The sequence below is a fragment of the Passer domesticus genome, chromosome 1 (genome assembly GCF_036417665.1).
Source record: "Passer domesticus isolate bPasDom1 chromosome 1, bPasDom1.hap1, whole genome shotgun sequence".
Lineage (NCBI taxonomy): Eukaryota > Metazoa > Chordata > Aves > Passeriformes > Passeridae > Passer > Passer domesticus.
This window is the reverse complement of record NC_087474.1, coordinates 49,147,161-49,159,289: the sequence shown is the minus strand read 5'-3', so window position 1 is coordinate 49,159,289 and position 12,129 is coordinate 49,147,161. Positions and strand designations below refer to the sequence as shown.

General features: G+C 35.6%; 1 protein-coding gene across 2 annotated transcripts in view; it reads left to right on the top strand.

The window, feature by feature from the left end:
- The window catches only part of CNTNAP2 (contactin associated protein 2), a 1,014,456-nt gene that overhangs the window by 838,376 nt on the left and 163,951 nt on the right, over positions 1–12,129 (top strand). For both annotated transcript variants that reach the window (XM_064419448.1, XM_064419458.1), the window contains one exon: positions 8,232–8,359. In XM_064419448.1, coding sequence (XP_064275518.1) covers positions 8,232–8,359 — 128 coding nt within the window. The remainder of the gene's footprint in view (positions 1–8,231; positions 8,360–12,129) is intronic.

Here is a 12,129-nt window from a genome sequence, read left to right as displayed (position 1 = left end):
TGATGATATGTAATGTAAGGAAAGTTGAGCTCAAAGGCTAACAGAAAGGATAATGGAAACACACCAGAGCAATAAAGTGGAGCAATCTGGCTAATGAATAGGTCACTAATCCTGTATAAGTGTGATCAACAAAATGCTAAACAAATGCTTGACATTCTACAGTCAGTGCAGCAAAACAGATTTTTCTAAACAAGGACATCTGCATTTGGCCTAATATTTAACACAAAGTGTGGCATACCATGACTTCCCTGTGGCTCCAATCCTAATCTCTGCCACTCAGTTTTCTTATAATGCTTTGTGTAAATGCAGTGAGAGAATCTCTGTGTACAGTCCCACAGAACCCAGCTGCCTCTGGAGCTAACACAGCTGTACACACTGCAGGAATTACAATTTTATTTAAAACTTCAGTAAGTACCTTGTGTAATATCCTTTCTCATTTCTCCTCCTCCACTATGTGTGGAGATATACACACACACAGACACGAGGTAATGATGTCACAAAAACACAAAAAGGTAAGGAAGAAATTAACCTTGGATAAATTTGCATATCACTTGAAACAAAGGTCATCCATCTTTTTTAGCAAGAGTACTAAAAAAGGAACCTAATTGAAATTAAATCAATTCTACGAGATATATGTGCATGTTTACTAGCAGAGGGAAAGTATCCTAGTTTTACTTGTGCTTGATAGCAAAGTGTTTACATAATGAATACAGACATCTGTTAATTACCTCTATGCTGCACCATTGCTTTAAATGTGCTTGAATATCTTGGAGAATTCAGTTTCAGATAATTATTTCTGATGAATGTGTGTACATTTAAATTTTTTTGTAGTGGGATATTTAATTCTTCTTCTAACTAGAGTGCATTCATGATAATAGACCCCACTTTCCTTCCTCAGTAGACACAGGAACATCATTCATTTTGTTTATAGCACAATTTGTAGATAATCTTTTAAGGTTTCATTTTGGTAGAGTGTTTAGTGACAGTTGTTACAAATTTATTCTTCCGTTTGACTTTGGCATGTTTTAAATAGCTGTTTATTCCTCATCTACTCACCAGATCATTTAAAGAGTCTACATTTCAGAGGTCTAACAAATGATTACAACATAAAAAAGCACAGTCCTGATGCAGAATTCATTTTTAGATTACTTTTACTAATTGTTTTTCAGTTAGAAACAACTTTTCTACTTACTAGATAAGAAGAAAGAAAGACTAATAATTTGTAGGGTCACTGCTTCCAGCTTCGAACAGCAGTAGGTTAAGAAATCCTTGTGAGGAGAAAAGAGCTACAGATGTACAAGCTGTGTGGTGTGTAAGAAAGGTTAAATAAAACTGATCATCTGTCCTGGTGGAGTAAGTGGCACCTTGAAAGAAGAATCACTGCTGGGGATTTGTCTTCTTCCACACACTCATGAAAGTAAAATGGGAAGCAATCTTCTGGAGCTGAGACTGGAGACAAAATTAAAGTACAATGTGATAGTTGCCTCAAAGGACTGAAACTGAAGACTTTTGAGGGGACACAGATTATGTGCAATACCCTTGAAATACAGTATTTAAAGAATATAAACTGATTATAGATACGGAAAATAAGGTGTTGTGGTTGACACAATTAAACTTTGACATCAGGTAGAATGGAGAGAGCTTGCTGAAAAATAGGCTCAAATACCTAAGTTTTGTTAAAAATCAGTACAGATGTGGTAGGGGACTTTACAGAAAGGAAATAAATAGTCAAATAGTAACATGGAATTTTAAGAATACGTGACTTTACTGTTTCTCCTGTATTTTGTCTCTTTATTGGCTACTTAGATTATTATTTAGAAGAGCGGTGCTAGTATGCTTTTTTCTATGTGATGTCTAGAAAGTAACTTAAATTTTCTGTCATCCAAATCTGTGATTTTTTCCAATCTAAGCCCCTTTTGATGTAACTGGAGGCCATTTCCCCTTGTCGTTGTTACTTGGAAGAAGATGCCAACCTCCAGTTTTCTACAGCCACCTCTCAGGTAGTTGTAGAGAGTGATAAACCCTCTCCTGAGCTGCTTCTTCCCAGGCTAAACAACCCCAGCTCCTTGGGCTGCTCCTCACTGGACTTGTGCTCCAGACCCGTCACCTGCTTCATTGCCCTTTTTGGTCACTCTTATCGTACATGTGGAGATTTTGTGAGATAATCCAATTAAGCGCTTCATTCCAGCGAGCAATCTGTATAAACCTTTTCTCAAAATATTTTATGTCAAAGCTATACAAGCAACTCAAGACATGAGCTTGTCTCACAGCATCCTTGTATTCCCCATGTGCCTGCCATAGGTGGCTTCAGTTTTGTATGAGGTATATGCATAGATGCCATGTGAGAATGAATGCTGCAAGAAGTGCCAGTGGAAGGGTAGGAGTAGTGGTAGATGCTCATACAGTTGGATTTCACTGACATTTTCTGGATGCACTAAGTACCATACTTCTTTCAGTTTTCTGGACCAAATTCAACACGAAGTTGTGCACTTCAGTACTGTATTGAACTCAACTGGCATATAGGGGCTGAAGTCAGCATTAACTATAGCCATCTGTTATTTTGTCATGCCATAGTCAATTATTTTTATTTAGCTCTTTCAGTCATACAAAATAAAACTGTCAAAGTTGTCAAGAACTCCGAGAAATGAAGCCTCTGATCTGCTGCTCTGAGATTTTTAATATGTCTTCCAATACAGATCCTTGTGCCCTAAAAATCCTGCCAGAGGTACATTTGGTCTGATAGTTTGATAGGATGTGATCCAAGGCTTGTGGTTAGTTAGTAGAATAGATGGAGCAAAGAATTCATCATTTATCTGCATAGACCTTCCAAGAGTACATTGAGTAGTGCAGATATTAAAAATGTACATTCCATTAGATAACTGCTTCTAGTGTCCACACAGTAAAATATTACCATCACTGTAATGCATTCAGACGTAGAGAAGTGTAATTAAAATTCTTGGTGCTTTAAATTAGATAATTTTTTAAACAGGTGAAAATAGTGGAGTTCTTCATTGTTTTCTTCCCTCAGAGCTACAGTAGCCTGCTGTTCCATGGGAAAGTTCAGCATCTGTGAGGGGATCATGGAAGAAATGTAGGTTTCTCTTTGTCAAAGTGATATATGAAGACAGACATTTAACTTTCTGGGGCATGTTGAGTAGCTGAATGAGGCATTATTTTATTGTCCTTCAATTGATTACACTTGTTCAGAGGAGAGTTTTCTCATTTCTGTCATAAAACAAAGCATTTAAAACTTTAGAATGACCAGAAAACATTTGGGGCATTGTTAATTATGGGATAATTTAAATATTTTTATATACTGCTATTTTTAAAAATAATTTTCTTACTGAATCTTTTTGAGATCAAATAATAATGATTTTTAAACATCAAATGAGATTGAACTAGCAGGAAAAAATTATTTGAGCAAGGTATTGCCCTTTCCAATGTCAATTTTTCCTTTAAAAATTCCTGTATCATCCATTTTCAGCTCTACATTCACAGAAGATTCTTTTCTTGGCTTCAGCTGAATCCCAAGTAATCTTGTCTCTGTAATTACCCAAGGTGAAAGGAACATCCCAATTTAGCATTTCTTCTAGAGGAAATGCCACATATGTCCCCTGACTTACTTTAAAAAACAAAATTGAAATCCCAACATAAAATTGATTAAATTGTTGACAGATGTAAAGATCAGTTAGTGCATGTTAGGATTCCTAGATTTCGTTCTTAAAATATCTCAGTATAGAAATAAGAAAAATTAAAAGTCAAGTCAGAAGAGTTGCTGGATCTCAAAAGAAGATAATCCATATATTTCCTCTTTTTCTTCCAAATAACACTAAAGAAATGTAGATTGTAAGAGGAGCCACTCTGCTTGAAGAGACTTTCTGTCTCAACTGGTCTTTTGGAAGGAGAATATGAGCAAATAGTCAGAAAAGGCAGATTTTCACTGGAAACTGGTTCCATATTGCTCAAAAGAAAGCAGGGCCCCATTTGCTCTCTCTGCTATTCACCTTTCTCTGTGGTTATTCAGTTTCTCACAAATTTCTATTTGAAAGGAAAGTCAAGAAGTGCTTTCAGGTAAGAGAATCTGCAGAACCAGTGTCAACTCTCTCAGTCTCCTTCCTGATGGATTTTGTTTTCTGACCAATTTCTCAGTGTATCTCCCCTTAAATTAATTTAATCTAGTCAATTCAATCTTTTGTAATGTCTAAACAAGGATTACTTGTGAATGCTGCACCATCAACCTCATGTCTTTGGTATAATTTATCTTTACTAATAGAAGTCAAAGTAGGTATTGATGTTAGTAATTTGATCTTTCATCAAATTGTTTAGACTTTCAGGAGGTGAGTGGTCTCAAAAGTAAAAATATTTTATGCATGCTAGAAAAGCTTAATTGCCTTAAGATCAGTCTTAACTGTAAGAGTTCCTCCTTCTTTCGCATTTAGAAACCACATATTTCCAAGGATCTTATCCTGTCCAATGCCAGAGTATTGAAAAAACTTAAACTGAGTTATGATCTTCTGTCAGTTTTTATGACCCTGTACAGTAATGAGAAATTTTCCATAATACCTCTTGTCAGACAAATCAAGGGTGAGTCATTAGCTCCAATTTAATATATAAGAGCATCTGAGGTGACAAGACATGTGGGAAAGGGACAAAAGAGCTGTAAGAATTCCTGAAAACAGCAAAATCCAGTGGAAATAAAAACTTTTATCCTAGAGTATGTGGTCTGCAGTTTATAATTCCAAAGGGCAGACCCCTGGGTATAGGGTGAATCTAAAAGCGTGGCTTTAATGCTACATAGTATGACTATTAAAAAGGTGGTTAAACTTTATCAAAACCTTTCATGAGTTAGTTTTCTTTAATCCTAGTTTTTGTTTGCACTTTTTTTAATCCTGTTAATTAGATCTTGCTTATTTCCAAGTAACTCACTTCCAGATTATTACATTTGCTGCCAAAGTTTCATTGTTCATTAAATTATCTGTAATCTTCATTCTTCTTAGCAGAATTTTAATATAAATAGAATTCTTGCCAGATATTTTTGGATGAGAGAAAGTACCAGCATTTAATATGCCTGCACCCTTCACAAAGTTTTTACAGGCATTGGTTTGCAGATCATAACTGGACTAAACTGCTTCATACCTCCCTCAGATAGATTATGGAAATGCAGGGATTTATACAGAGGTGCTCACATAGTAAGAACCTGGGTCTCGTGAGAGGTGGAAAATTGTATACCTTTGAAATTGTCATACTTTGGAGTTTGCATTCTTCAAACCACTGCTAATCACCAAATTATATGTGCTTAACACTACATTTTCATTCCAGTAGGTGTTTTATTTGCATTACCAAAATAACCTCAGTTCCTCAAGTCATGAAACCATATCTTTTAAAACTGAGTTCATTCCTACCTGTAGTACATTCTTTATTTGTTTTGCTTTGTATGGCTGGGCTGATAATTAAGTGATGTCTAACAAAATCAGAGAAAATGAATTACTCCAGTAGCAGTAGTCTGGTTGTATTAAATCATTATATAAACAAATTAATAATGATACAGGATCTTATCATTACTTTGAATATGTCATTTGCTGATACATATATAATGCATTTCTTTTTTACATACCACTGAATGCTTATGAAGAGTAAGTAGATGATCATAATCAAAACAATGATAAATCTCAAACTAATATCTGCTACTTTCATTCAAAGGCACCCTGAAGCACTTTGCAGACTGTTATATATAGGAAAAGAAATTAGGAATAGAAAATTACACTGAGATTTCATCAATATCTCCTGGTAATAATTACAGGATTTGATCAGATTCATTCATCACCCATTTGGCTATTAATAGGAATATGACACTCTCTGAATTCAATCTTTATTCTCTTGAGGGGATTTTCTTTGGTGAGGAAAAACTTCAGAGACTTTCTCCACCCTATTAATGTGCAAAGTCTTTAAATACCATCAGAAGCATTATCACTTGCAGGAATTGAGTGTTCGAACTGTGATTATTTCTAAGTGTGTCGTACAAAGTCAAGCATAATAATCAATCTTTGGTTTAAAACTTTTTTGATTTTGTCAGCACTGATTAGTATGTCCAGAGGAACTACAAGTATGTTAGAATAGCATAACAGAGCCATTCAGTCTTTGAGTCTATTTGTCTTATTTGCACATGTGTGGCCCAAAAATCATCATTATCCCATTTTTGTTAAGAGGAAAAGAACTACCCAGGTTCTGCCAGGTTTTCCTGGTGAAATGGCAATTCATGTCTCTCAACTCTTAGCTCAACATGCTCAGTCCTCAATAGTTTCAGTACAGGGGAAAATGCTACAATGATGACACAAGTAAGTGATGACCAGAAAATAAGACTATTTCTGAAAAGAACTCTAACATTTATTATCATGGCAATGGCTTTAAAGTGACCATATCACTAAGTGCATAAATAAAATATTTAAATTAGTAAAAAATTATCAGTAAAGAGGGAGAAAATTGTTACTGCTCCTTTTTATTTCCTTCAAAGAAAGTGAAAGCTATTGGTGACAGGAAATCTGCCTCCCTGTCTTTATTTGGAGGTGAAATATTAGCTGGTTTTGTGAAAGAGGAAAGAAAGAAAAAAGAGAAATTACATTAGTTTTCTTTTTACCACTCTTCGAAGAATTCTTTATTCTAAATAGATATGTCCAACTTTAAAATCAGGAGAGAAATCCAGTCTCAGAGGAAAACCTCAGAAAGAGTAAAGTGATGACCTACATTTACCCTCTATTAGAAAGGAGTGGGTACCAAGGATGCAGTCTTTAGCAGTGACAAAGATTAGGTCTATATACCTGCCTTTGTTATTCACTTTTTTCTTTCCTAAATGGAAAGTCCTTTAATCTTTTTTTCTTATACTGCTTGTCTCCAAATTGATGAAAAGGATGCCTTTGTAAAGGGCATGGCGATCTGGGGATGATCACAATGTGCAGGAGCAACCTGCCAGGGCTCCTGCTCTCCATTTTTCTCCCTTTCTATCAATTCCTGTAGCCACCTCACCCCTGGTGTAGCTGTGTCCAGTCAAAGAGGCCTAATGATCTCAGAGCTTAAAGAGTCACATAACACAAAGGAGCAAGTTTTCTGAAGGGGAAGAGCACACAGATTAAGTAAAACTGTCACCTGCTATTTGGAAAACTCTACTAATTAAATCTCTAATTACTCTCTTCATCACAGGGAGCAGACATTAGTTCCACTGAACTGTTGTTCGAAAACGTGATGGCTATTTTCTTAATTAATTCAGTTGTGCTTCTTTTTAAAAGAACGTTTTGCTTTCCATCTCTTGAGATGGACCAAATAAGAATGATAACTGGAGATGCTACAGGAAAACAGTACTGTCCTACTGGAAGACTCTGAAGATTACCACAGATCATGCAGATCCCTGCTGCGCTGCCCAGTTATTAGCAATATAATGAGTACGATCTTGGAGTCATCTAAGTTAGAGATGAAAAAGTTTCATTTTCCTGAAATCATTACAAGTTCTCCATTATAGTCATATTGTGTGGCTCAGTTAACTTTTGTAGATACTGAATTCATCCTTCATCCTGTGATATTTTTGAACAAAGGAATTGATTTTTTTAGATCAAAAAATTCCTTGCTTTAGATACCCAATTACATGGCAAGATAGAGCTTAAAATAAAGAGGGGGGGGGAAAGAGAGAGAAATAGATGGATTTATTTTGTTTCCTCTTTCTTTCTTTTCTGTCAAAAATTACAATCTTAACACTATATATAGGGCATTTTTCCCATGTGGATAATTTAGCCTTTTATGTGTGTGTTTATATAAAAAACCGAATAAAAACACAAACAAAACAAAATGGAAAATACAAGGCAACAAAAAAAAAAATATTGCAGCCAAAAAAATCCACAGTGGCAAACCAGCTGAAAGATAAAGTACCCCATTAAATATTGTTTATTTCATTTTCTGTTTGGAAGAAAGAACACTCTATGCCAGTTGGGTTCATCTCTTGAAATAATGAAGGAAAAATATTGTAACTGTGCACAGTGATTTTGGTCTAAGCATGAAAAAAGCACTGGGTTACTTGCTGCAGTTGAAATGAGGAGCTCAAAGACATGACTATAAATTGAATTTTTGTGCTCTTGCTAAAATTAAAATGAGGTTTGAGTTGCATGCCTATTCGTTTGGTGCTTAGATCAAGGAAAATAATTTCATATGCTTCACAGTCGCTTTATTTTTGTGTCTCTGTAATTCAGGAGGAAAGACAGTGGGATGTTGTCATACAAAGAGCACCTACCAGTCAGCCAGGTGGTGGTTGGAGATCTTGACCGCCCTGGGTCTGAAGCCAAGGTGTCTGTGGGTCCCGTGCGCTGCCAAGGAGATCGTGAGTTCTCTGGTTTTCTTCTGCTTACTCCTGGGTAGAAATTCATTTGGAAAGGGGTAACTTTGGAGGCACTCCATGGGAAATTATGGCTGTCTGCTCAAAAGACCTTTTGCTATGAAAGCGTGATGTGATCTGAGAAATTTTATCTATGAAAATACACATATAATGGCTTACCTTTTCATTTCAAATATCAGTATTCTTCTTTATTTTATGGTAAATGTGGCAACTTGGATTATTCAACTAAGTGTATGTAGATGAGCAGTAATACAGATTGCATAATAATATATCTCAGCGTCTGTGCTTCTCTTGGACACTCTTGTCAGCATCATTATCATTACTATGCTTCCATAAATGATGGCAAAACTCATCACTGTAATCTCTGGTTGTAGGAGTACAAAGTTTGACAAGACTGTTACCAGATGCTAACTGTATCAGGACTAGACATTTCCATGTAAAGCATTGGGAGTTTTTTGTTGTAGTCTCTGGTTTCCAGGCTGAGTGATGATAAGAGGTGTACATCCTCCAATCTGTTCATCTACTGATAGAGTAAATAAGTATCATGTATAAATTTCCACTACACACACATTCAAAATTGGAATGCACTGAGGAAAATTGTAGTCTTGCTTCAGTCTACTTTATTTTTCAGGAAGTGAAATTCACTACCAAAGGCAGAGCAACTTTTTAAGGCCCTTCTGAATCACTTCAAAAATTCAGACTCTGCAATTGGCGCACGTTTCATTTGTCCATTGTGTTTTAAGGCAGTTCTCTTATAGGTGTAGCAAGCAAAGGTTGTCTGATTTAATTTAAAACAACTAATATTTGTGTGATATATAAATAATATAAAACCCATTCACAATAAAGAGTACTACAACTCAGCCTGTAAGACAAATATGATGCAGAAATATTCACATCATATATTTGTTGCTTGTTATTTATGGTGTTTGACCAATCACAGGTCAGTCTGTGTTTGTTTGTGTCTCATCTACATTTGATAAACTTTTTTGTAATAGGCTCTTACAAAAAATAACAAATATTCTTTTTCTTGCACCTATATTCCTCATATCCTGAATTTGAGTGTTTCTAGAAATGTCAGTCTCTAAAATGTGAGCCATTTCTAAATATTAGTATAAATGAAACCTCATCTGAGCAGGCAATAGCCTTTATTAGAGTGTGACTGAGTGACACAGCCTTTTGGGAAACTGAACGAGTGTATTCCTACCATCTTGATTAATTTAATTCTCTCCATGAACTTTACAGATATGATTCATAGTTTTTGAAAAACTTTGCCTATGAATAAATTTGAATTTCCTTCCATGACCATATATTACTGTCAAAAATCTCACAGCAGGTAATATTGATCCCAGTCCTTTTCAAAGCTTCTGTTTTATACTCCAAGTCTATTTACTAAGCATTCTCCTTTGTATTCTTTTTTGAATGTATACAACAGCTGCTGTTTCACCTTGTGGAAAACAAGGTTTCCGTTCCAGAGAAAATTCCAAAATTTAAACTGTGCTTTTATTCCAATTTTGAAGAAAGATCCAAAGTACCAAATTTCTGGGAAAGATTAAAAAGAATAACAGCAAACCACAAACCAATTGATTTTTTTTGTATGCTACATACATCAAAACCAACATTATTAGTATTGAAGATCTTGAGTGTCATCACAGCACAGTTCATGTATTCAGTTAAATTAAGTTGTTGCATATTTAAATGAAATACAGTTGTATTTATGAAGACTATCTAAGAAATACAGATTTTTGTTTTGCAAGCAAGGACCAGACAAATAAAAATTTACCTATTTAGAAGAATTTCTTATAGTGGTTGTAGCCAATATTGTGAGAACTTGTCTTGCCCTGAGGGTTGTCCATACCATGTGTTGTATTAATCCATAGTCCAGTGATATTTTGCAGCACATGAAGTGATATTTTCTCACCAGAATTACAGAATAATTTGCCACAAACCTCAAAGCTAATGCCGTGTAACATCTAAGGACAGTGACGTGTCACCTGGGCCAACACACAGCTGTACCTGAGTACAGCAGTAACAGTACCACAGAGCTGATGGCCTTTGCAGTCCTTAAGAAGAGACAGCTGGAAGCTCAATATCTGAGGGCAAAGAGGATTAAAGAAAGCAAGGATATTTGTCATTTCATACAATTCACTTCTTCCCATGCTCATCAAATTCTTAAGAATCCATCAATCAGCAGAAGCCACAACAATTAACTGTTCCTACACTATTGACTGACCAAAGTAAATCTGAAAATCATTAATCTTAGTGCAATTTGTTTTGACAAAAACCAAGGAAGATTGCAGAATCATAACTGTTTTCCTGTTGTAAAAATAACTATATTCTTCTTTCAGGAATATAGGTTTTATTTTGGTCCCATAAATGACGATTACATTTTTTTTTTCCTGATTTATTACCTGATTAAGGCTCTTCTTGAATAGTGTCTATTGTTGGAGATAGGGATCAGACAACTGGTTTATGCATGATTACACGCCTCTGTGTTCCAGAAGTATTTTTCATATTTAACTGCACCTCAAAAAACACTACTTGCATTCTGAAAAGTAGTCAGCAAAAAGGGTCTTTATTACCCCTCTAAAGATCTGCTTAAGCAGCTGAATTCTATCAGAATGATGAAGACTCGTCTAGTCACTGTGGCAAAAATCCCATAAATCTGGTCTGGATCCTGTTTTGCACCTTGGAATAAATATGCAGGATGTCTGTTTTCTATGTGCCATTTTAGAGTTGAGGAATGCTTTCTTAATATATAAAGATTTTTCTAAGTGGTGATCTACCAGGGAAGCAAACTTATCCAATTTCGTGGACAGCAGGTGCACAAAGAAGAAATTAATTTGGTGGGGGGTTTTTGACATTGTATTGCAATGATTCAAAGATCAAGCAAGATTTTCAGCAAATGTCCACTCTACACAAACTTAAAGCAAAGCAGTCCTTCCTGACCACAGCTCTACGAGTGTTGTACTTACAGAATGACAGTGGCAGTTTATCAGCACATTCTCAATATCCTCTTAGCAGAACTGGAATTTTAAGTAGAAACAAAGCAAACCAGTCCTTAGTCTCTATAGTAATACTGGATAAGGGAACTACTCTTGTTTTTCCTGAAGTAAAGTTATTCTGTGCAGGATCTAGGAAAAGGGAACCATAGAATGAAAAATTAATAATTTTTATTCTTCAGTTAACTTTGAGATGCTGATTAAAATCCTTTTACAGACCTATTACAGTTTTTTTAATACTTATGCAATAGGACCTGGACTCCTCAGCAGCCCTTTAAGCTTGGCCTTGGCCAACCAGTAATAGAAATACCTTGTCCATCTCTTTATGCTATTCACTGTAATGTAAAGGGGCACCTTGAGCCTTTTCCCTTTAGAGAAGAGCACAAGTATACTGAGGGGCTTTTTGTGTCTAAGCTCAGCCTGAGGTGATAGATCAAGGCTTCAAAAGCAGACCTGGTAATTTCTTTTGAAACCAAACTGAAAAACTTAGCTTGCCATGATGGGGCTATTGCTACAGAGATTTCATTGATAATCATATTGACTCAAAATTACTTTTGTGGCTTCTGGCACCTTGTGAAGAATTTTTTTCATTCCCTTTAGGAAAATACCAGTTTTCACAAAGCTTCTATATTTGCCACCTGCTAAGAGTATCCTTGTCCCAAGGACTTCCAAGGATTTTGATTTGAGTTTGTTCTTTATAAGCCCAGAGGGGAATAGACTGACTATTCTGCTCTAGATTTGCTTTTCTCCTTGAGT